Genomic DNA, 25226 nt, shown 5'->3' on the forward strand with positions numbered 1-25226 from the left:
AATTTCATGACTTTTCGAAAACTTTCAGGTATAAGATTCAATTACTTTTCCAGGATTTTCATGACCGTGGGAACCCTGTGTTGATGTTTCAGGCACACCACGGTGGTTTTGCAATACCACATAGGTTTCAAGAACAAAGTGTTTTCGTAAAGCCTGGTTGTGTTCACTGGTTGCGGATTTAGGATGGGTGTTTTGATGGCTGATGCTTTTTTTGGGCCATGAATGCTACAGGTAACAAGGCGAGTCAGTAACACTGGGGCTCAAAGAGGCAAAGACCCTGCAGTCATCCTCTGTTCTGGTCTGGTATGTGCTGGAACTAAGCTTCCCTACTCCAACGCTGCCAAGAGGCATCAAGCTTCCCTGCCCCCAAAGCCATGCAACTAGCTCACCCTGACACCCATCTTCCTTCTGACAGAACTGTGCAGCTGCTACCAGTTTTGACTATTTAGAATACCCTGTTAAGTCCAGGGCAACCTTTGCCAATCCAAGAAGAGTCCCCCAAGGTTTCATTCTTCGCCCTCTATTATTTAACATCTACAGTATATTGTCTTATTAGGGCGGATAACAAAGCTACTTACCATGGCCATACAGATTATACTCATGTGTACTTAACACTCTTAACAAATGACTATGGTCTCTTGTAGTTTGTATGTTGACGCATACTATACTCTCCTTAAATCAAAGAAATCATGTCAGAGAACAGATAGTGTTCTATTAGGGATCAAAGAGGAGGTTCATTGTGCTTATAAACATAGTATATTTGATCATCTGGGACTAACAACATATAAGAGAAAAAAAGTTATTTGGCCATTATTCTACCCACAGCTGGTATCAACTCTAGACCTATTTTGCATTGCAAAAGGTTTTTGGCCTTGTGCAGGGGCCAGGACCTAAAGTTCTGTTTTGCATGTGTGCCACAGGCATTGGACGAGGGCCAGTACATTTTTGGGAATGATACTAAAACAAATAAACCAAACCGAATGAAAACCACACAAGGGTCAAGGTTCACTCAGTCAGATGTACTGCTGTTTCCAAGACCCCCCTGTTAGTACTTGGATTAATCAACCGAAAAGCCACACACATTCCTCAACATTCCTTTTCCGTTTTTATGTTTTGTGTAAATCCCTTTCAGAAATGAGCAGCTAAAACCTTTCCTTGTGACTACTCTTTCTGTGCAGCCTCCAGTGAATGAGGAGTAGAGCGATGTTCACCACCAGATGATCAGCTCTGGACCATAAAGCATGTTATACTTATAGCAGTGGTGTAGGATTCCTATCTACACAGGGTGGAAAACATCAATAACATCCTTACTGGTCACAAAAAAAACCATACATTTATACTGGACCTAGACAGATAGTTATGTATGTACACAAGCTCACACCTTTCCCTTTTAAAGGGTTAATTGCTTACTACTTTATCTACCAAGTGTTGGTGGGCTGGCTGAGCAGACTCTGCTGAACTTTGTCTACAGAGATGCCTTGCACACTCCTCATTCACACCCATACACCTGGGGGCTGTTGGGTGCAACCCCAGTAAATCAGGGGCCACACAATGGGTGTGGACAAGGGAGGGTAGAATGCCTTGACATTTATGTCAGCAACATTCTTACAGAGTCTAGCCTCATAATGGTCTTTCTTACTTGTAGGTTTTTGACCGGTCAAGCCAGATGCCACAGATCAAGGAGCCAACCATACCAGCGATGACGATGGTGAGTCCAATTCTGCCCGCATTCACCTCCTCTCCCTACATAATTAAATGCACAGACACACAAGATATACATAATTTAGGTTCATATCAAATCATTTACATTATTATCTTGTGGTCTATGTGTGTGTGTGTGTGTGTGTGTGTGTGTGTAAAACTCACTGGATAGTACTCAATGATCATCCGGTTGAGGAGCGTGCTGACAGCATAAAAGCAGCCCACATTGAGGCCTGCAGAGACAAGGGGGAGAGACAATGAGAAAGACACAAACAACACACTGAATAAGACATAATTACATGCAAACAAAGTTGGAAAAGGTGAGCACATTGAAGGCCAACAACAGACATCCCCTGTTTCATGTCCCACAAGTTGGTGAACGCATGGCCCTAAAAAGCACAGAATCTGCACACAGGCAACCGAAATGACGCAGCGAAGACATGATCTCTTCTATAGATCCGCCACAATCCCCTCTTATTATCTCTTTGCCACTCCACAAGGATTCATGAAGGTGGAAAGAAGTCACCAACACCACAAAGCAAATCGTTTTTTTTGTAATTTAGTTTTACAACCATAGTATTGGGCAATTTCAATGCATATAAAAGTGACTGTAAACTGGCCTAGACAATGCTCATCCTTGTGTCAAGTGGGATGACCAGCTGAAATCATTGTCAGAGAAATCTAATCTTATCTAATCTAATTTTATCTAATCTGTTTAGATAAGAATCACATAATGGATAAATGAGACTTTATGAAGGCAATATTGTTTAATAAATAACATGATGAACAACAAGGTCAGACTTTCAGGAAACAACTGTAGGGTATTTACAGCTCTGAAGGCCAAAGATAGCAGCCGTTTAATCATATAATGATAGGAATATTGAAGAAATCTAGAGGAAAAACAAGTGAGATGAGATATGGGATAAGAATAATGTACTCTGGGAATTAAAGAAGTTCTTCAAAAAACTAAAAGTTTGTCCCTGAACTTATTTTTTACCAGAAATTCTTCTAGTAAAAATAAATTCAGGGACAAACTTTTACTTTTCCTGGGAAAAAAATGCTCCTTTGCATCATAAGGCCTGGCAGTTGATGGACCATTTACAATAAGAGTTTCTGCTACAGCCTTCAGAAGTTCCTCTGATTGGGACAAATCAAAATACCCATGAGGGATCTGTATATCTGTACGTCCTTGTTTTCCGAGTGTACGTGTGACCACTCACCATAGGTGATGACGAGGAGGATGAAGTGTTTGTTGCAAAGGAGCCTCTTGATGGAGGCCATGTAGGAGTAGTCCTCTGGCGGAATGTTTCTCGCTGTGGCCTGGGCCACGGTTGGTGGAATCTCTGGCTGTTCCTGGAACGCTATCGAGAGAGGAGAGAGTAATCACTTTCATCTGTGTCTAGAGCCTGTTAAACTCTCTGAGAGCTTTGAGAGATTAGTAGTGTTCAATTAGTCCATGCCATATTGTCAGAAGTGCATTACTGTGTACCACAATTCCTTGTTTTCAAGCATGACAACCCAATGGAAAAACAGACAGAATGTTTGAGTGTCAGAGTTTGGGTTGACGTCCATCAGAAGGGTGCTGAACAGAAACAATGAACGTGCTACATGAAACACATATGACCCACAGCCGTGCTGACCTGAAATGAATGTTACTGCCCCTATTGACTGGAAAAACACTGACACTGGGTCAAACTCAGGGGTTGGTAAGATGCCCCAATAAGGGACAGATGCACAGATGTGTTTTTTTATGATTGTTAGGGCCAAACAGGTTCCCCTGAGGGTTTTAAGGGGCCATCAAAACGACAAGAGAATGTTTTGAAAGCAATGTTTTCCCTTCGTGTTTTCAAAAGTTGTTTCCATACAAGAACATGTTGAGAACTTATCCGTGTCCACAAGGATTTGCAAAAACTAGTGAAATTGAGTAGCAGCCTATGCCTATTTTGTTCTTGTTGGCCTGGTGAAATAATTTATTTTACCGGCCAAATGTGAAACTTAAACGGTGCATGTATCAATAACAATCTATGATACTAACATAATTATAATGTAGCCTAGACCTATATTATGTTGCCTAAATCTAGCTTGACAAAAGAATGACAATGTCCTGAAATCCCTGACTGTTAGCAGAATGTGAATATGTCTTCTGGTCCTAAGAACTGCATTGATAATACAATGAGACTCTTCAGGACGGGGCACAATGGGTGGAGTGACCTCTAACCACACTTTGTCCCAGCAGGCCTTCAACACAGTAGCACTGTAGAGTGGCACTGCATGATAAAACTGTACAGTGGCACTGCATGATAAAACTGCACAGTGGCACTGCATGATAGCACTGTAGAGTGGCACTGCGTGATAGCACTGTAGAGTGGCACTGCGTGATAGCACTGTTGAGTGGCACTGCGTGATTGTGTCTTCCACAGAGTGCAGGGAACTCTCTTTTTTTGGAGATGTGCAATTTGAACTATTAAACTGTAATACTAGTTTGACATACTTTAATAGACTTCTCTACCATGTGTCTGTGTTGCTCTACTGTGATCATCATAAAAGGCACATCCAAGAAACCTCCAGAGGGCTATCATTTCTGAGACGTTTTCTTTGCCTAATACTGACCTTGTGACCAACAGGATAAGCGAAATTTGATCATGGGTAAGCCCTCTCTACTTTCTGTGTACTCCTGCTGTGCTGGGATTAGAACAGTAAAACAGCCAGTACAATCTTCCCTTGGCAATCCGAGCACAAATCAGCAGGTTAAAAACTAAGTAGAGTGACAGACATACCACTCTCCCATCGTATCCTATCCCTGCTGTATTAAGAAGAGTTGAAATGAAACAGTTTGTGAGTTGTGTTTTTTCGGCCACCTTGCTATCCTTCGGCTTTTCTAACCTTTTGAGTGGTGGCTGGGCATGCTGAGGGGAAGCATTCTCTGTGAGACCTCCAAGAACATGATCTCAAATGAAGACCAAGATGTTCTGGACATTAGTAAGCACAGATAGAGCCCTGTGTTGGCCGGTGAATCTTTGACAAGCTACACAGGCACAATTTGACACATGACCAACGAACGACTCACACATGGCCGTAAAAAAAAAAAACAGACTTTGAGACTTTGTTGTGGTCCCGAGGGGTGTTTGATTACTTTGTTTTTGCACTTAACCAACATCTGCAACATCTGATTTCTGTACTTTTTATTGTGGGTCGCAGGTTGACAAAGTGTTTATCAAGTGATAACGGACCTGCCTGGTGTGGCAACAGAGGAGTAAGTGATTCTGTAAATTAAGAGTCACCCTCTTAAAATAAAACAATTACTTCAGAGTAATTTCAATGGATAACTGCGAAGAGGCATGAAGACAAGCAAGGTTATACACCATGTTTAAGATCTCTAAACCTGTTCAGCTATCTTTTCACAAATGACTTCAAAAAAGTTGTAGTTTGTTAACATGCAGAGGAAGCTTTAGTTACTGCCAATGTATTAGGTTCTGGACAGGAAGTAACAGCATTTTAGCTGGCAGGGAGTCATCTGCAACTCCACGTGTCAGTGGGTGGAAACTTCCACTTAGAACAGAATGGAATTTTCCAATGAACATAATTATGCAGCCTTGTAATAATTAGAGGGGTTAATAAAACAAATACAATTAAATTCCACAACCAGACAAGACATTCCAGCGCATAAAAAAACTATTCTGAAATGCTAAAAATACTGCAATCCCTGAAAGGATTAGAGATAATTAATAACACAATGTATCTAGTTTAACCTTCAAACATTATAAAGTGGGCAAATGACAAGTTTAAACAACCAATTGCTGCAGTAGTGTCACTACACAGACTCTAGATGTGGCAGATACACACCAGATCAAAGATACAGCCCCATCTTTTCCACACTGACAACAACAAAGGGAGGCAGAGGCCCCTGCTCAAGCGGATATATGCTGTTATCTCTACGAGCAGTTCTAGTGCATTCCATGGGGCTAGGCCTTATTGAGGCAGCTGTGAGAAGTCACAGGTCACACCTCTTCCCAGGTTCTGCCAAATAATGAATCAATAATTACAATGGTCAATGTAATGAACAGACATCCTTTCTACTACAGTACCAGCAGTACGTTTCCTAACGTACTAATAAAGCTGCTGGTACCATAACTATTGCCAGCAACAATCACAACAAACCCTCCTGATCCTGTTGGACCACAACAATCAAAATTACAACAACAACTCAAAAAAACTAAACTTTCTAAAACTGATTGTTCAAATCCTTGATTGTGATTGGCTAAAAGCCGTTGTAAAATCCAGCATTACCTTACAACCTTACAAGTTGTCCTCATAACATTCTATAATTACATTCCATATTACTGCGCATGGAATATTTAAAAGAAAAAAAGACGTTACAAAGTTACAACGTAGCAAGCAACCTAGGTAAAAAGAATGGCAGATTTTTTGGTGAATTTTGATTTGCTGGGTGGGATGACGTTTGACGAGTGGTGGGAGACTATTGACCGAATGGAGGAGAAAGAGATAAAAAAAAGACCAGGCAGGTTAGAGAAGGTAGTTGCTTCTCGACTTCAGGACCAACCCAAACACAACAACTTGTTTGAAAAATTTCAATCAGGATTTTGTTCAGCCCACAGCACTAAAAACAGCTTTGCTCAGGGTGACAAATGACCTGCTGATGACAGCCGATGCAGGATCACCCTCACTCCTCATCCTCCTGGACCTGACTGCTGCATTTGATACGGTGGACCCGACTATCCTCCTAGAGCGCCTCCACACCACCATTGGACTATCAGACTCTGCACTCAAGTGGTTTTAGTCCTACCTTTCTGGCAAAACTGAATATGTCTCACTGGGAAGTTGCAAGTCCAGACAGCTCCCTGTCTCCTGTGGTGTTCCGCAAGGGTCGGTCCTCTGCCCCATCCTCTTCATTATTTACATGCTCCCCCTTGGTTGTGTCATCAGCAGACATGGGATGTCCTTCCACTGTTATGCTGATGACACACAGCTTTATATCAAAACTGCCCCAAGCCCCATTGCAGCCATGTCATGTCTCACCGCCTGTCTTGGGGAGATAAAGGCATGGATGAGCAACAACTTTCTCCAGCTTAATAGTAGCAAAACTGAAGCCCTTCTTGTTGGCACTCCATACCAGGTTCAGTCATCCTCCTTGACTCATCTCACCTTCGACAGCCAGGTCATCCCCCTCTCCTCCACAGTCACTAATCTCGGAGTTAGGTTTGACTCTCACCTGAACTTTAATGATCATATAAAACACCTGTGCAAAACCTCTTTTTATCATCTAAGAAACATCTCCAAACTCCGCCCCACTTTAACCCCATCAGATGCAGAGAAGCTTGTCCACGCCTTTATCTCCTCAAGACTGGACTATTGTAATTCACTTTTCTATGGGATCACTGGCAAGAACATCGAGAAGCTGCAATACATCCAAAACAGCGCTACCAGGATTCTGATGAAGGTCCAGAAATATGAGCACATAACACCAAAATTACACTCACTACACTGGCTCCCTGTCTCTTTCCGGCAAAGTCCTTACCTGCAAGAATGAATTACTCCCTAAACCTCCACCTGCACCCTCAGGTCTTCAAACAGCTCGCTCCTCCGCGTCCCCAAAACCAAGCTCCGCACCATGGGCCACCGGGCCTTTTGCTCTGCAGCGCCACACTTATGGAACAGCCTCCCTGACCACCCAAGGGCAACGCAGACGCTGGACTCCTTTAAAGCTGGACTTAAAACATTTGTATTCAGGAAGGCCTTGTGTTAAATCTTTTCTGTTATGCTTATGTTAGCAATTTTTTATTTTATTATTATAGTTAGTTTCTAATATGTAGGCACTCTGAGATTCTTGTGAATGAAAAGTGCGTTAAGAATAAAATTAATTATTATTATTATTATAGGCATGCAGATATTTGTAGTAACAGTTTTAGAAAAGCAATAAGCCCCGCGAGTCCGTGGTTAAATAAGTACACCTTTTTTGTCTGTAGCGTCAAGTGATTCATCTGGCTGTTGCGTGGCAACGATTCATGTAGGAACTATATTTTGTAGTGGCGGAAGAATGACGTTTTTTTTTATTAAACTAGTCTGTTTCTTAAATTGAATTTTCTTTATTTATGAAACCATATCAAATATTTGTAGTAACAGTTTTAGAAAAGCAATAAGCCCCGCGAGTCCGTGGTTTGCGCTGGCAGGCAGTCCCTCCAGGATCTTGCAAGGGTTTGTTGGGATTGTTACAGCCAAAAGTGACTGAATTTGCTGTGGAAATTGTTTAAGCAATAAGCCCCAAGACACGGCTTCTACTTTTGCAATTGATAATGTTACAACTGCCAGTAGAACTACTACACATTTAATTTAATAAACATGTCACATGTAACAAAACGTTATTAATAATCAAGCTGTATTTCAGTGCACCTGGGAGAAACACCTGTACAAACCAACCCTATGGATGCTGCTCATTAAACCAAGGGGTGTTATGCCTCTAGCCAGCTGGAACCAACTGTGTGTGTACCCAGTGTTTTTTGACCTGATCAGCTTTGATTTATTTTCATACAGTTGAAGCTACATAAGCAAGAACTTCAAGCATGCTGGACAGCATTTGATAAAGGTGCGTGCACACAGACATAGGCAAGGGCTTCCAACAAAGATGCCGTTTCTTTTCAAACAAACAACGGATGGGAAAGATGAGAGAAACAATGGGAAAGGGGACTCTGCTGTTGCTCTGTGTGTCAGAATGCATCCTTTGTTTGCCCTTTCTGTCTGACCATGTGTGTGTGTGAGTGTGTGAGTGTGTGAGTGTGTGTGTGTGTGTGTGTGTAGTTGGGGTATGCTGGCAGATTTTCCTATCTGGGGAAAACTGAGATTCAATTCTTTATCCTCCTCACTGCTCTCCCTTGTTTCCTTGTTTCTGGCTTTGGCCGTTGCCACATCTGCTTAGGAAACACTGTACAACACTGTGCATTTCACTGGTCAAATTCCTGGGCTATGTCTTGCTTAAAACAAGTGTCAACCATGTTCATTGATTAATGACTTCAGAACATTTCCTAACCACAGGCTATTTTTAAAACATGCCAACATCACTTTACTAGATGGTGAATGTTGAATGCTAAGATTAAAACCAAGATATTACTGTGTGGTCTTGGATTTGTCAAGAAAACAACTTTCCCTCTTAATTACCTCCAGCAAGGAGGTTATGCGATCGGGTCCGTTAATTTATTTATTTATTTATTTGTCCGTTTGTCTGTCTGTGGACAAGATTTCTCAGAAACTACTGGGCGGATCTTTCTGAAATTTTCACAAGAGGTGGATCTTGGTCCTGGATCCGGATTTGTGTACCTCCTTGCTGGAGGTCAGAAATCTCGGATTGCTCGTTAACTATTTTTTTTTTGTTAAATGTGAAAGAAAGATTTTTACAAGGTGTTAGATATCAGTCTATTTAACGTGATCAAGCTGGCCTCCTGACCCTTTTGTAATCAATGGGATTTAATCAAGGTATTCATTCAGTGTGATTAAATCAAGGTCAAAGTCCTAATTAGCAATCACCCACTCAAAACTGATACATACCTCCAGACACACCCATTCCCTCCTACATTCAATTTACCTGTGTATAAAAGCTTGACCCTCTTTTTAGTATGTTGAGAAAGAACCGTTCGTGCAACATGCGTTCGGATTGTCCTGTGACGCTGAAATAAACATATTTCTACTGGTGGACACTCTCCCAAGTTTCCTGATTATCTGCAAACCTGACCTTGGAGTATAATCATCTTTCCTTTGTTGAAAAAAAGAACGGAAAAAGCTGTGTACGTCAGATCCATCTAACAGATATAAGGACTTGTAAAGATTGGGCCCATAAGTGAACCTGTTTTTTCCGAGACAGATCATTTATGAGTAAGTGGTACATTTTAATACTTAATTGTATGCACTCGATATAAGGACTTGTAAAGATTGGGCCCATAAGTGAACCTGTTTTTTCCGAGACAGATCATTTATGAGTAAGTGATACATTTTAATACTTAATTGTATGCACTTTGTTTTTTGCGGGACAGAAGTCACCGTATGGTGTGTATGTGTTACGGTGATAAACCGTTTTCGGAAAAAACATACAGTGCAAGTCGAACGCAGAGTAGACTGCAGACAATTGCAAGTGAGAGATAGTTTATTTTATCTCAGTGAAGGCTTCAGCTGTTGTTTTTGTGATCCATATTTTGGCAAAAGCCAAAATGATCGGAAAGAACGAAAAAGTTAAGCAGAAAACCACCAATAAAAGGGGTGGGCGAGCAGCTCCTGAAATTGATGAAGAAACCATAATTTCATCTGTAAGAGGTTTCATCAATGATCATTTGAAGGTAGATGTGCTACAAAAGAAGCTGGAAAACAAATATGACATTGTGCCTGACAGTGACAATGTATGGCCTATTGACGATGCGAAGCGTGCGTGGGGAAAGATGCAGCGAGTGTCGGATAAAAGCAAATTGGCATATGCCGTCATAATTCTGAGTCAAGTTACAGGTAGGCAAAAAGCTGATGAAAAAAAGAAACTTTCTGCGGAGCTCTCAAAGTTGAAGGCCGAAAAGGCTGAGAATGACCGACAACTGGTTGTTGAAAGAAATAAAGTCAGGGCTTTAGCGGAAGATGTGAGATCGCGGAAGGCGGAGAAGCTTTTAATGATTCAGGCTGGAATTAATGCTTCTGATCAACTGACGCTACCTGGCGAGTCTGAAACACGAAGACTGTTGCAATCAGCAATGGCTCCCCACACAGACAGCGACGTGTGTGAGGACAGTGATGACGCAATGGACTCGGATAATCCAATCAAGCTGAGACCTTTAACGACCAGGCATGCCGGTGGAAATGTGACGTATGGATATAAACCGGCAAAACCTCAGGACATTGATCACTGGTCTAGAGACATAAAGCATCCTCGTAAGGCGGGCATGGAGGCATGGTCCAAAATCAACCGTCTGCGAAACATCTACCAACTCCATCCTTTAGACGGCGTTGCAATGATGTGTACAATACTCAATGCCTCTGAATCAAGCAAAATAAGGCGGGCTGTTGAAAGAGGCCTAGGAGACAGTCAACAGAAGATGGAGGAGGGCTGGCAGGCATTACGTGATTACATCCAAAGTTCCACTAACGCCACCACTGATTGGGCCAAGATAGCCGCCTGCAAACAAAGGACTAATGAGGCTGTTGATGACTTTTCACAAAGATTCATTGAAACCTTTTTAAGACACTCAGGCATGAGTGGTTTGACAGAGGAGAACATTGGAACAAGCGACAATGGTGCTCTCAAGGCTAATCTGTTGCACAGTCTTAATCCAGAGGTGAAACAGGCTGTCAAGATGACCACACCTACATGGGAGGATACCACGTTTACTTTCGAAATGCTTATCAACGTGGCAAGAAGGATGGAACGGGATGTCGAACACAAACTCAGATGCGTCAACACCTGGGATTCGAATTTGGAACAGGAGTGCATGTTGAGACTTTTAAATGCACAAAAGCCTAAACAACAGCAACAATACAAACCACAGTATGAACCCAGAGACAGATCATATGATGCATGTTATAAGTGTGGGAAACATGGCCATTGGGCGAAACAGTGCAACACTCAGAAACGTGGCAGATATACAGCTCGCTATAACCATCACAAAGAAGGTGATGAGGAGAGTAATGATGCTGAAGACATATTCAGAAGGTTTGCGAAGTTGACGGATCATCAGAGACAGACCCTTATGTCCGCGATTCCGGGAAACTAAGTCTGCCCTCCTTACGGTCTCTTACGGTGGCTGAAAGCCAGCAGCTTGACAAAGATGATGTGTGTGTGCCTAATGATAAAGATGGTCTAGGTTCGGTGCAAGATGAAATACCCCCAGTTGACAGTGAGCTGCGCCATGTCGAATGGCCAGAGCCAGGTTACTGCGGGATTATAGAAAAGGCACAGGAATCTGAGGAGCCATTGATTCCAGACGTGGGAACACACATATCACCGGAGTCAGTGGAAGATGCAGGCGAAGCTGAGGAAGTCATGAAGAGAACTGTAGGTTTGGAGGGCCAAGGCTTCCTAACAACCTGATAATTGTTGAGAGTCAAGACTGTCCATCAAACACTGGAGAAGTGCAGATACCGCCAGTGGAGAGACAACGACTACAGCCATGTGACAGGAAGAATTTGAAGTGTAAGACAATACACAGAGCACTGTCACTTTCCCAAACTGCAGTCATGGTGAAGGGGGAAACCAAATTGGACAAATTCACCAACCCCATAGAGCGCATGCCTCCAGAACAACCACCTCTGGCGGGGCGCAAAGAAAAAACGTATGATTACGGATAATTTAAGTCATGCCTTTTTGTTAATCATGTCATTACTTTTAGCAATGATATGATGATTTGGATGGGAATTTTAGATGCTGACTTAATCATGAACTTGACTACGAGATATTTTTTACTACGAGATTTTATTTTTTTGACGACATCAGCCATCAGCATGACAACAACGTCGCCAAGGCGTATCGAGTGGATGGCGACCATGAGTCCGATGGTGATGTCGCACACGCATATGCCCATGCCCAAAGAGAACATTCATGTTGGGTGTGCGGATTGCTACCCCAGCCCAACGCTTCTTTGCAGCCGTCATTCTAAACTATGGTATTACCGTGGTGATGGATGAGGTCAGAGAAGTAGCCTCAATTATGGACAAGATTGCGAATGACACCGCAGGAGCCTTGTCCATAGTCAACGGAGATTTCAGTATGCAACTATCAGGTTTTCAATGTGCATTAATACCACTACACAATAGGAACCTACATTGAAACCAATACACTACACTATGAAGACATGTGTGTTTGTATGTTTAATCGTGATGTAACACTGATTGATGATCATAGGGGGGAGTTGTTAGATTTAACCACTACACCATAAGAACATGTGTTCTGTTTTCAAACTTTTTACCACTACACTATGGGAACACATGTTTGTTGACATTTTGTAACAATGTTGGATTGTTTTGATCACTATGTCTGATAATGTTCCATATGGTTTTATTAGGTTTTATTGTGATCATGATGTAAGATTGATCGATGATCATAGGGGGGACTTGTTAGATATCAGTCTATTTAACGTGATCAAGCTGGCCTCCTGACCCTTTTGTAATCAATGGGATTTAATCAAGGTATTCATTGAGTGTGATTAAATCAAGGTCAAAGTCCTAATTAGCAATCACCCACTCAAAACTGATACATACCTCCAGACACACCCATTCCCTCCTACATTCCATTTACCTGTGTATAAAAGCTTGACCCTCTTTTTAGTATGTTGAGAAAGAACCGTTCGTGCAACATGCGTTCGGATTGTCCTGTGACGCTGAAATAAACATATTTCTACTGGTGGACACTCTCCCAAGTTTCCTGATTATCTGCAAACCTGACCTTGGATCCAGGACTAAGACAGACTTGTTTCAAAGGGGTCAAGAGAGGCCATGGGTTTGTGAACAAAACCGTTCCACTTGTCTCAGCCTTTAATCTGTCTTCCTTTGCCTTCATCAATCTCTTCCTCTCCTATGCAAAGTTTTTGTTGGGACCAAAAGTAGACGTAGAAGCCATTGTTGCTTTTTGTTTCCCTTTCTCTCATACTTGCTGGGAACAGGAAGAGACTATGATAACAAAACTTTCATTTCTCCATTGTGCCCCTTTTAATTACCGGTGAAGTTGCCCTTTGAACTGTAATCTGTAACCAAACAAAAATAACTGGCAGCTGGTTACTGTGGCAAATATTATATACTAGGTGTTGTTTGCTTTTGCATTCACAGCAAACCTATGAGGAATTAAGTCAGAAGTTCACAAACCATCTCAATCTGTTATGCTTCCTGTCAACACTTACTATCCAGAATGAACAACAGAATGAACAAACTGTTGTGAAAGATTAGTTTTTATGACAGCAGACAGCAGCAACATACAGTCAGTGAGCTTGTCTTGCAGTACATACCAATGACCACAAGGACAAAGAGGAGCGTGGCCACGCCTGCGGTTATGTAGAACATGACACGGATGTGGCCTGCAAGTTCATCCATGTCCTCCACATTAGGCACCAGGATAGGGGGAACCAGGAAGCCAATGGCAATGCCAAGCTGCAGGAAGAAGGTCAGAGGGCACACTGATGAGTTCCTGAGATAAGCATGACATCATGGTTCACAGGCCATCTTACGTGTACACTGATAAACTTTGACTCAAGTGTACACTAGATAAACAGAAACGTAACAATACGTAAGCTTCAGGTCATCACAGAAGAAAGTCAACAGGGAAAAACATTGAAAGGGCAAACTGGAAGTGGAACATCGTCATCACAATGATACGTTGTGAACCATCTGATCACCATGTTTGCAAACCCATGTCATGTTTATAATCCAAAGTGATGGTAACTGCCTTCGATCAATGATCTCTGGCTTGAGGGTGACAGCCTATAGGTGGTGCATGGCCTTGAGATTGAAACTGTCTTTTTGTTAACCAACTGAATCAACACACAGTGTTGGCAGTTACCAATTTATGATACTGTTTGCTTTTACATTCTTCTTTTGAGTCAGGAAATAACCAATTGCTTGACAAGGCCTAAATCATCTTAATGCTATGATATGATTCTGAAGTTGGCCTATTAACAGGCCTATTTTTCCATCATTTTGAACTAGTTTATTGACTCTGCCCACCGTAAACGCACAGGGCCATGATAGCAGGTTAGGGGAAAAACAAGCCCAATGGTCCCGTGAAACGGGATCATATAACCTTGCCCTGTTATGTGGCAAAAGGATGAAGGTAAATAAGCTGGGTATAACTCAAAACTTGGTTTATGGTGAGTTTGGCAAGGTTCAAAGGTTCTAAAGCTGCACCCTTGCTCTTGCTCTGCCAGCTCAGGAAAGGCGTTGATTTAAACCAACTAGAACGGGTTTGAAGTTGGGCAGCATGGTGGCTCAGTGGAAGCAAGAAGGCCCTGAGGGCGTGGGTTCGAATCCTGGTTGTTTCTGGGGTTTGTATCCCGTTCCTTCCAGGTCCTTTCTGTGCGGAGTTTGCATGTTCTCCCCATGACTGCGTGGGTTTACTCCGGGTACTCCGGTTTCCCCCACCACATAAAGACATGCATCGTATGAATGTTAGAATGAATGTTGGTGGTGGTCGGAGGGGCCGTTGCGCAGACTGCCAAGCCCGAAGTATGTGTGAGTGCGTGTGTGTATGCATGCATGCACGTGTCTGTGTGTACGTGTGCGTGCGTGTGAGTGCATGTGATAGAGAGAGTGAGTGAGGGCCTGGTTGCCACGCCTCCGTCAGTCTGCCCCAGGGCAGCTGTGGCTACTCTCTCTCGTAGCTCACCATTACCGGTATGTCTGTGCGCTTTGGGTCATTGAAAAAGCGAGATATAAATAAAAGGTATTATTATTATTATTCTATTCTGGTTTTTTTTCTTTCATATCCATTCCATGAAGCCACTTTCTGTATTCATCACTTGGAATAAAAGTATAAAATGTTTATCACTTGTTATAAATGTTTATCACTTGTTATTAAAGTATAAAGTATACAATGTGTATATGGTTCAAAGCCAACCGGTCTAATCACATACTGTTTTGATCCATAAACCACTTTTTTCACTGTATCCAAGGAGTTTAATAACAATCCAAATAATAACTCTCTAAGATCCTTTGTGGGATTTTGAACTTTAAAATTCTTGGACAGATTTTGGATTTCTTGGTCAGACGATCAATAGACCTACTACTGTGTGTTCCTTTTTATAAGCAGGGAACATTCAAAAACATGAAGGAAAACATCAACCACACAAATCATGCACAAACATATGTTTAAAATGTCACCTGAGAGAACCCTTTGGTACTTCATTATGTAAACTAGACAACGGTGTATGCAAAGATATAACTATGGAGACCAGCTAGGCCAAACATTTCTAACAAAAATAACAAAAATAACAAAAAATACACAAATAAGTGTAGGATTAACTTCAGAACAAAAGAGTACATTTATGTTTTTAATGCTACAAATAAAGAAATCCTATGTAAGGGGCTGGTTGCTGAAAACAAACTAAATACAGGAATAATCTCACAGAAAGATACTATTGTCCTTGTTGACCGTGCAGCTGCATGAAATATGTGACAGAGGATACTGTTCTTTTATCACAAGTTCACAACAAGAGCACAGACCCAGGAAAGGCCCTGTGACATCACCGCTTTGAGATACCTGTCCCTGGAAAACTTCATCAAGCTTTAAGTCTAAATGAAAATGTCCCTGACAAAATGGGAGACCAACGAACTGTGTATCAAGTGTTCATGCGATGCTTGGACTCTACCCTCTGCTCCACTGACCTACTGCTTCTAGGTCCAAAGTAAACAAGCTATGCTTGGCAAAAGTGCACCAGCAAAGAGTATGCAAAACAAACTAAAACATAAGTCAGCCTGTCTTAACACTTCTTAATAAATTATGTCTTAATGTCTTAATATATAATAATATAGCGTGCTCACACTCACTTCTACATTCTCTCTCACTCTCAACACAGAGATAATACAGTACTATACAATGCCCATAGTAATATATACTAAAGCATAGGTTACTATACAATACTCAGGGTAAAACACTCACAAACCTGATTACCCAACACCCCGATGGAGCAGGCGGTGGAAACTTCACTCTCTCCAAACCAAACAGATGCCAAACGAGGTGGGATGCCCAGAATAAACACGGTGCCCACTGAGCACACAAACTGGCCAAAGAACGTCACAGGAAACAGGTCTTGCCCTACGCTGCCAATCTTCACCCAGGCACCAATGCAGTTGAAGGCAGCGCCAGTCAGGACCACCTCTCTTACCCCGCGCTTGTCAAGCATCCACATGACCGGCACAATGAGTGGGACATAGGTGAGCAGGTAGATCATTGAGAGCCAGTCCAGGGCCATTGTGTCGATGTTGTAGAAGCGCATGAATATATTCCCAATGATACTATATTGGAGCCACATAAATGCATTGCTGGCCGAGTAGGCACTAAAAAGGAAGAGCATCACCCAACGGCGGCGGTACAGGCGTGTCTCCACTTTGGGCACCAGACCAACCCTGTCTCCGGCTTCCACATTCAGAGACGAGCTCAGAGGGCCACCACCAAGGGAACTGTTGCTTGTTGGACCTGGGGACAACAGCTTCTTGTTGACCTTGGAGGGGAAAATCTCCCTGTTGTTCTCGGGTGCACCTGCTGGGTTCTTACTCATCGTTGAGCTTCTGGTTACTATTTCATTGCTCTGAGGCATGGTGGGACTTAAGCGGTAGTGGTGGGATGGAGGCACGAAGGGTGCAGCCAAACAAGAGTCTTTATATCTATTTTCTTCTTTCACTTCTGCTATCGGCTTTCGCTTTGTCTATGGTTACTGATTCTGCTGGTGGTCCTCTGCCTCTGAGTGTCAGTGGGGTTTCTAAAAATGTTTTGAGGTGACCAAAAAAGCAACTGGACTCCTCAGTGCTGTAAAATATCTGTCCTGGGAGTGCTGGTCTTAACCTCTCTCTTTCAGCTCCTTGACGCCTGGTCACCTTCACCCGTATGTGTGACTTGTCCAGACGTTCCAGTATATATCACCTCACACCAGGTCATGTGACAGCAAATCTTCTGGGAATTCACCCCCTCCCTCCTTCCCTCCCCAATAATGAAGACACCTCCTACCAACGTATTGCCACTGTACCATATGTCTTGACTTGCTGCAATATAATCTTGACAATCAAACAAGAGCTGTGACACAGGGCTGGACAGGACCTCACAGACGGTTCTTGTGCAATCCTACCGCTACCATCTATTCTTGGCTGGCCCATTGGATTATTCTCGTTCAAATTTTAACTGGATGGTGTTAACCCTAGAGTGAGCCATCATGAGGTACACCTTTTCCTCTGTTACTGATATTTTTTTTGACAATAATTTCTGGAGATTTCTACAACAAGACAATTATAAGAGATGTATACAACACTTGCCAATTCAGAAGTCCAACTGACAGTAAATGCTGTAATGGTCAGACATGTGCAGACATTTTCTCCAATTATCAGGAACACTTCATGTCAAATTAAGCAGTAATTTAAGCCAAATACTGAGAGTTATGCCAAAGATACCACATAATACTGAGCATACTATCTGAACAGCAATATCCACACAGTACGACCACACACAATGACACAAACACATTAACTACTGCAATAATGAACACAACACATTACACAGTAACTACACCATACACTGTGCTCAGAGTAACTATAAAGTGAGTGCAAGTAGGTAACATCAAAAAGTGGTGGATGAAGTAGGTTAACAATTCAAAGCTAACAGACTGAACAAACATACACAGTTAAAGCACCCAACCAAATTTGTGGAATTGACATAAATAAATCACATCAGTCCCCAAAGGATCAAACAGGAATGAGAGCTTGCTGAAATAGCTATAACTACTTTCAGAGCACAGCCGGTGGACATTACTGGTTCCTATTGCAAAATATAATGAACATTTTAGAGACATTCATTCAATAAAGACTTAACGAACCTTCTCCACAATCTAACGATTAAGATCTTGCCTGTCATTGCATCAATTGGCACACTGCATGAACTTAACATAGGTTCTACACATACAGTCATTAGACCTCTTTGATGAATCAAACTGCCAAAAATCAATTAATTTCAATAATTTCCCTGAAACCGCCATACCATCACAATTGTAACCGTGAATATCTTTACTCATTCTATGACCACACTGAACAAAGTTGAGTAAATACTAGTCACCTTAAATATGTTGTGTACAAACTTTGTGCTAACAAACTTCACTAACCTATTGTTTGGGAGCTTTAGTGCAGATATCCTCTTCTCATGGTGCAACCAGGAAGTAAATAGCTCTGGTCATGTGATAATTGAATTATTTTTTTACGGTCAGTACTGTGAGCAGCATGCCTCAAGAAGATAAACTCGACACTAAAATGCAAGTATGACATTGATGTTGAGTGATGTTTATTAATGTAACGAACATATAAAAAACAAAACAACTACTTAACTAGCCTATATACTAACACTAGCCAAAGGGAAGTCCCTTTCCAAAACTGTTCAGTTTAAATTTAACCATACAGCAAAACTAGGACGAAATGTTTGTAGGTAATAAGGCATTCCTTTACACATGCATGACTGGTATATCATGGAGATCCCCCCCCCCCCCCCCCCCCCTGTATGTCATATATTTAAAGCAACAATAACAGCCTCAAAATCATTTTGGTGGTACACCGACTTGTAATATGGAGAATGGGGGCTGTGCCACTGCCTCAGCACACCTGGTATTGCAATTCTAACAAATGTAATTTTGGTTGACAGTGCACAACAATTCCCACAAGAACTATATAATACTTTATGGCACCACCTAACACAGGACCCTTCTGCTAGCTATAAGAAGAAGCAAGCTATATATTCTGTTTGGGCATCATGGCAGAGGCTTGGACTGGCTTTTACTTGTTGGCAAGAGCTAAAAGTGAGCTGGCCTTCTTTCTGTTGTACTAGTCAGTAATAACTTATTAGCATTCTTGCTATGTCTTGTGTAGCACCTGGTTGACGTTTCGCTGTTAGGAAGTTGTCGAAAGTTAGGAGAGTGTTAGGAAAGTTGTGTAGTTCATCATAAACATCCCTACCAATGTTATTGTGTTTGTGCCTGTAGTTTTGCCGGATTCCCAAAGTCATAAACCTATCCCATCTCCAGCTAGCATTCAAATAAATTAATCTGATACCAAAAAGCTTTATCAGTCTTGGTCAATCTCACACCATATAAGAAACGTTAGCAGTATTTTAGCGCAACTAAAATTTGACATTCTTTTTTTGTTATTCTTTTGATTATGTTAGTGTCAGGGCTTGCCACTAAGTGTTTGGCTTAGGAGCACAGTGCTCCTAACCCAGAAAAATTGGGAGCACCAGCAAATATCTAGGCGCACCACTATAAAAAGTTGGCCAAACCAAGTAATACTACTATTGATCAATGTTAACAACCTGGAATAACATGTTTGAACAGATTATAAAAGAAAAGGCATGACCTTGCTTAGGCCAACATTGATAGGTGGAAAAGAATTGCATGGTATTTTAGGTGATTTAGATCAGGGGTTCCCAACCTTTTGGACTCAGAGGCCCGACTTTTCGCATTTGTAACAGGTCAGGGCCCAACAGACACTCCGCTTATTTTAGTTTATCTATATTCCATTAGGCTAATTTAATCTATAATCCATTAATTCTAATTAATAAGCGAACATCAGCACCTGCTACAGGTGGAAGCCCAGAAAATATAACTCTAGATATTGCATCAAAATTGTATTGCACCAAAAAACAACATAAAATCAAACACAGAACTTAGTTGCAGTAGGCCTAGGCCTATTTGTGCACAGCAAACAAGCAAGGAAATAACACCAGAATATACCCAAAAGATAGCATGCACTCAAATCAAGTGATAAAACATGCAAACAAGACCACTCAGCTAGGCCTAATTAAAATAGGTGATGCTTCAGACATGCAAACAAATAGGTTCAATAATATTCAATATAATGATTCAAATAATTGGAAAAATTATTTAAATCTGAGGCTGCAATCTATTATCAACATAAATAGCACTTCCTGGGCAGTAGTTTCGAATTGGAGAAATACACTCCAATAAAAACGCACAAAAAACAGCACTAATGCAGCTTTACTGACGTCCGTCGACTCCTTTTAAAAGGAGCGGGCTGCCTTTCATCCTTTCCAGGACCTGGTTCTGTACGTGAGTGCTGGATGTCGCGTCTCCAAATGTCGATTCAGATTTGAGCGCCTCATTAGACAGCTTTAAAACGCACTCAACACACTGCGCCCTGGGCTCAACCTCCATTCACAAAACCAAATATAATTTAATCAGGGTTGTATTTACGCTGAATATTAATTGTTTTGGTAGTAGTTCTTTCGCTTAAGAAACTTCTCAATTTTTCCGCTAATATTGCCACAGACTGGTCTAGTTATTTTCCTAGGAAAGTCGTGGAGTGTGGGTTGGCGACCATCTAACCTGAGACTGCTTTCTGTCGGGTGCTTTGCATTAAGGTGATCACTTAAAGTCGAGCTGCTTCTGTGCTAGCTAAATTTAGCTTTCAAATGCTCCATACAACTTTAGTTTGGTCGATTGTTCCGTCATTTTGCCTCTTAAATAGAAACTTTCCGCTCAGCTCTCCCCATCTTCCACTACCGCTTCGTTATCTCCGGTCTAAATGACTGCAGGCACGCGGCGGTTTCGTGTCGTGTCAACGCAAACCGAAAGTAAACAAAGTTGCATTACCTGCGTTAAAATATTTTATCGCATTAAGCCCGTCTACAATAATATCATAGATTGACGCATTAACGTTGATAGTGCAAATTAATATTGTTGTCAAGTAAAAATCAGTTCTTCTTGGAAAATTAGTGGGGTAAAAAAACACCATGAAACCCGCAATTTTTGCCTATTTCTATAGGCGCACGCGTGCGACTGTGATTTCAAATCAAGTCGCACGGCCAAAATTCCAGTCGCATGTGCGACCAGATCAGTCGCACTGGCAAGCCCTGAGTGTTCATCTCCGATGTCCCAATAAATAAAAATACGCAGAGACATATTTGTGTTAAATCTTGTAATATTACTCTACCTTGTCAGTTTTTTCATACTTTGTCTGACATTGCCTTTGCTGGTTCCATATCCTTTAGCTTGTCAACAAATAGGGGTTCTTCAATTTGTACTTGAAAGTGGTGTAAAGCAGGGTTTCCCAACCCGTTGGCCGCGGAGTACTATCAACTGGGCCACGAAAATGTTTTTTTTTTAAATTTTTTCACAAATGTTCCAAGAAGATGCGATTTTTATTTGAAAACAATATTAATTTGTGCTGTCAAAGTTAATGCTTTAATCTCTGTGATTATTGTGGCCGAGATAAATGCGATCAAATATTTTAACCCAGTTAATGCAACTTTGTTTTTTAAGTGCGGTGTGCGTTGACCCCTGTCACCAAACCGCCGCGTGCCTGCAGTCAGACAGGCGAGACCGAGACGGTAGTGGGAGATAGAGAGAGCTGAGGGATTGTAGGGCGGAACATTTCTGTTTAAGAGGCAAAATGACGGAACAAACAACAAAACTAAAGTTGTATGAAATATTTGTCAAGCTGAATTTAGCGACCACAGAAGCAGCTCGTCTTTAAGTTATCACCTTAATGCAAAGCACCCGACAGAAAGCAGCCCCAGGTTAGATGGACGCCAACCCACATCCCACGACTTGAATTTAACCTATTTGTTTGCATGTCTGAAGCGTCACCTATTTTAATCATGCCTAGCTGAGTGGTCTTGTTTGCATGTTTCATCCCTTGTTTTTAGTGCATGCTATCTTTTGGGTCTATTCTGGTTTTATTTCCTTGCTTGTCTGCTGTGCACAAATAGGCCTTGGCCTACTGCAACTAAGTTCTCTGTGTGGTTTTATGTTGTTTTCTGGTGCACAATACAATTTTGATGCAATATCTACAGTTAGATTTTCTTTTATTAATTTCTAGACTTCCACCTGTAGCAAGTGCTGATGTTGCCACATAACACATAACAATCACTTATGAGTTAGAATGAATGGATTATAGATAAAAATTAGCCTAATGGAATATAGATTAGCTCAAATAAGCGGGGTGTCTGTTGGGCCCCGAGCAGTCACAAATACGAAAAGTTGGGCCTCGGAGTCGAAAAGGTTGGGAACCCCTGTTGTAAAGTGAACTACATTCTGCAACTTTAGGGGGAGCTCAGTAGCAAAACACACCAATTCTTGCACAATGAGGTTTTTAAACATAAATATATGCAGGCCTACAGGTTGGTTAGGATACTGAGAAACATGTACGTCCTTTTGACCTTTGAGCTCCCATTGTCAGAATATTTGGCTAAGTCAATGACAATTATGTTTGGTTTTAAGCATTATAATCTGCACAAAACCTAATTTAACTGGTAACCTTAATTAGGCTAACAAATGTGACCTTTACACCTTTCTAGTTTTAGGCCTCACACCTAACCCACTAGGCTACTACCCCCAACACGATGGATAACTCAGTGTGATTTCAAACTAAAATGTTGCAATGACTTAAGTCATGTCAATTAGTAAGTTGCAGTTTTTTTGAATGTCCGATGGTCTGGTCCAGTCCACATCTATGACTCATTCCTGGACTTCTTTATGTTTGTGGGTGAACTTCAAAAGGTTAAGTAACACATTAATGATACAAAGAGGCAAGGATCAGATGACTTGTTCGCGCAAAACACTACAAAGGTGGAAGCACCATTTTAGCACAGTGAACACAGCAAGAACTGCTGCCCAACCAGGTTTTGCCAAGGAGCCCAACATCAAACTCAGCAGCCTGCACGTGAGCGTTCTTTCAGGAAAACGGAAACAATGCACATGACCATTGATATGACCTCAGAGAGTTGGTGTCAGCAGACATCTACGGTCACGAGTCAAGGCTACTCAGCAGAAAGGAGCTTCACTCAATTCTGAGGTAAACGAGATTGTATTCTTTCATCACATTTGTTTAATTCATAGCCTGAAATATCAGTATGAAAATGATGATGATGGTGGTAATTGGTGATAAAAGGTTCTTGAGCACGTCAATTTTTGTTTTACTGTAGTGCATCATGCTGTGACTACATTAGGTTATTCTACTTAATCAAATTAATTTAAACCTCTACTGATAATACTACATGAGGGGGCAACCACTTGGAATATCACTCCATCTTTTGTCAGCACAGAATTTAGTGTAAAGAACATTATAGGTAGATTCCACTTTGTGCAGAGCCACACGAACATAAGTATGTTCTCATCGAAGCAACGATAAATAGCTGCGTAATTACGCAGAGAGTGGCACCAGCGCGACATTGATTACACCCCGGTTACTGACCTTGGGGCAATATAAGCGTTGAGACACCCCGGTTACTGACCTTGGGGGCAATATAAGCGTGGAACATAATGTATTAAAGCATGATCAACGTCGTTTGACCTACCTGGTTTCCAAACACTCCAATTGAGCACGCCGTTGAAACCTCCTCCGAGCTGAACCACACCGATGCTATTTTCGAAGGCATTCCAAGGATGAACACTTGCGCAAATGATGAGCAAAACTGACCGAAAAAGGTCACCGCGAACAGGTCTGGCCGTGCGCTAGCCACCTTTATCCATGTCCCCACACAGTTCATAGCCGTGGCAACCAGCGCAACGACCCTCAGTCCCTTTTTGTCGAGAATCCAAGTAACCGGGAAGATGAAGGGTATGTAAGTCAGCATGAAAATCATAGACATCCAGTCTATGGTGAATGAATCGACTCCATAGAACTTCATGAAGATATTGTTGATAATACCGTACTGGATCCATTGGTATGAGTTGCAGAGTGAATACGAGCTAAATAGACACACGATAAGCCAGCGTTTCTTGTACAAACGAGTGGTTGGTTCTCTATTGCCCGCGCTAACATTACCTGAAGCCAGTGTTCCACCTATAATATGAATTTGTGGGTCTTTCTCAGACGTGTCTTTTGGTACTTCAAAATAACATTTGTCATTGATATCGCCATCAGCTAATTCTTTGTTTCCGCTCATGATGCAAGAGTTTACCTATGGAAGGTTAGGTGGTATGACTTAAGCTCTTTTACTTAAGAAACCTTAAGTTGCCAAAGCAAGCGGACCACAATTGAATTGTCAGAGACGTCAAAAACGTAAACGTCACTTAACCAGGCTTATAGCTAGTTCCAATAGTGGTAATGTTACCTTTACCGGTGTTTCTTTGGGAGAGCTTCACGTGCAGTTCACCAGCAAGCTATGTATCCTATCTAGCTAGCTACCCTAATCTATTCCTTCTCTCCCAGTTAATTCATAGAACTGTAGCCTACCAGACGTTAAGAGTGTATCCTACCGTATTGTACCTTCATCGACATTGGACTAGACTATGCAAACAAAACTTTACCCAGAGCAAGTTAGACAAATACTTTAACAAGAACACCACACTGTCAGCACATACGCATGCAAAAGCAGAAGTTTGTTAGCTAATGGCTAATACAAGCTAACTCGACAGTTTACGTGTATACGTGTAAAGGTAGAACAAACTTCTAGCCCGTAACATAACCTATTTCAGAAATCGCATTTTGGCTCAGAGTGTTCAATAACATCGAACGTTTCTACCTCTACATTACCAAGGGACCACAGCAGGTTACAGTAGGCAGTAGGCAATAGCCTACTTTGTTCGAAATGTCAAGTAACCAATGTGTTGATGGCGCCACCTCATGTGATCCGTCAATTTCACCCAATGAAATGTCACCAGTGCAATTCAATAGACTACAGTTATCTCCCCTAGTGAATTAATTTAATTTGTAATCCAGCAAGCCTGCAGCAAGAAAATACAAATATTTTCTATTAATAATAATGTGAATTCGAATTGTTTAGTTCGAATGAAATTACATATTCAATTTTGTGTATGTATGGAAACTTCGGTCATATCGATGGCATTTTT

At 41.6% G+C, this 25226-nt stretch overlaps 1 protein-coding gene across 2 annotated transcripts in view; it reads right to left on the reverse strand.

Moving 5' to 3' along the window:
* LOC308361325 (choline/ethanolamine transporter flvcr2b-like) overlaps positions 1-24926 on the reverse strand; it is a 49843-nt gene extending 24917 nt beyond the window's left edge. Inside the window, exons 1-5 of one of the 2 annotated variants that reach the window (XM_080833636.1) lie at positions 23729-24926; positions 13680-13821; positions 2922-3062; positions 1867-1934; positions 1640-1743 (exon numbers count right to left, since the gene is read on the reverse strand). In XM_080833636.1, coding sequence (XP_080689762.1) covers positions 1640-1743; positions 1867-1934; positions 2922-3062; positions 13680-13821; positions 23729-24319 — 1046 coding nt within the window. In that variant the 5' untranslated portion in view covers positions 24320-24926. Of the gene's footprint in view, positions 1-1639; positions 1744-1866; positions 1935-2921; positions 3063-13679; positions 13822-16328; positions 17251-23728 lie in introns of those variants that run through there. The other variant, XM_080833635.1, reaches the window with a different exon arrangement.
* Positions 24927-25226: the final 300 nt, after the last annotated feature.

The sequence above is a fragment of the Sprattus sprattus genome, assembly GCF_963457725.1.
Source record: "Sprattus sprattus genome assembly, chromosome: 2".
NCBI classification, from domain to species: domain Eukaryota; kingdom Metazoa; phylum Chordata; class Actinopteri; order Clupeiformes; family Clupeidae; genus Sprattus; species Sprattus sprattus.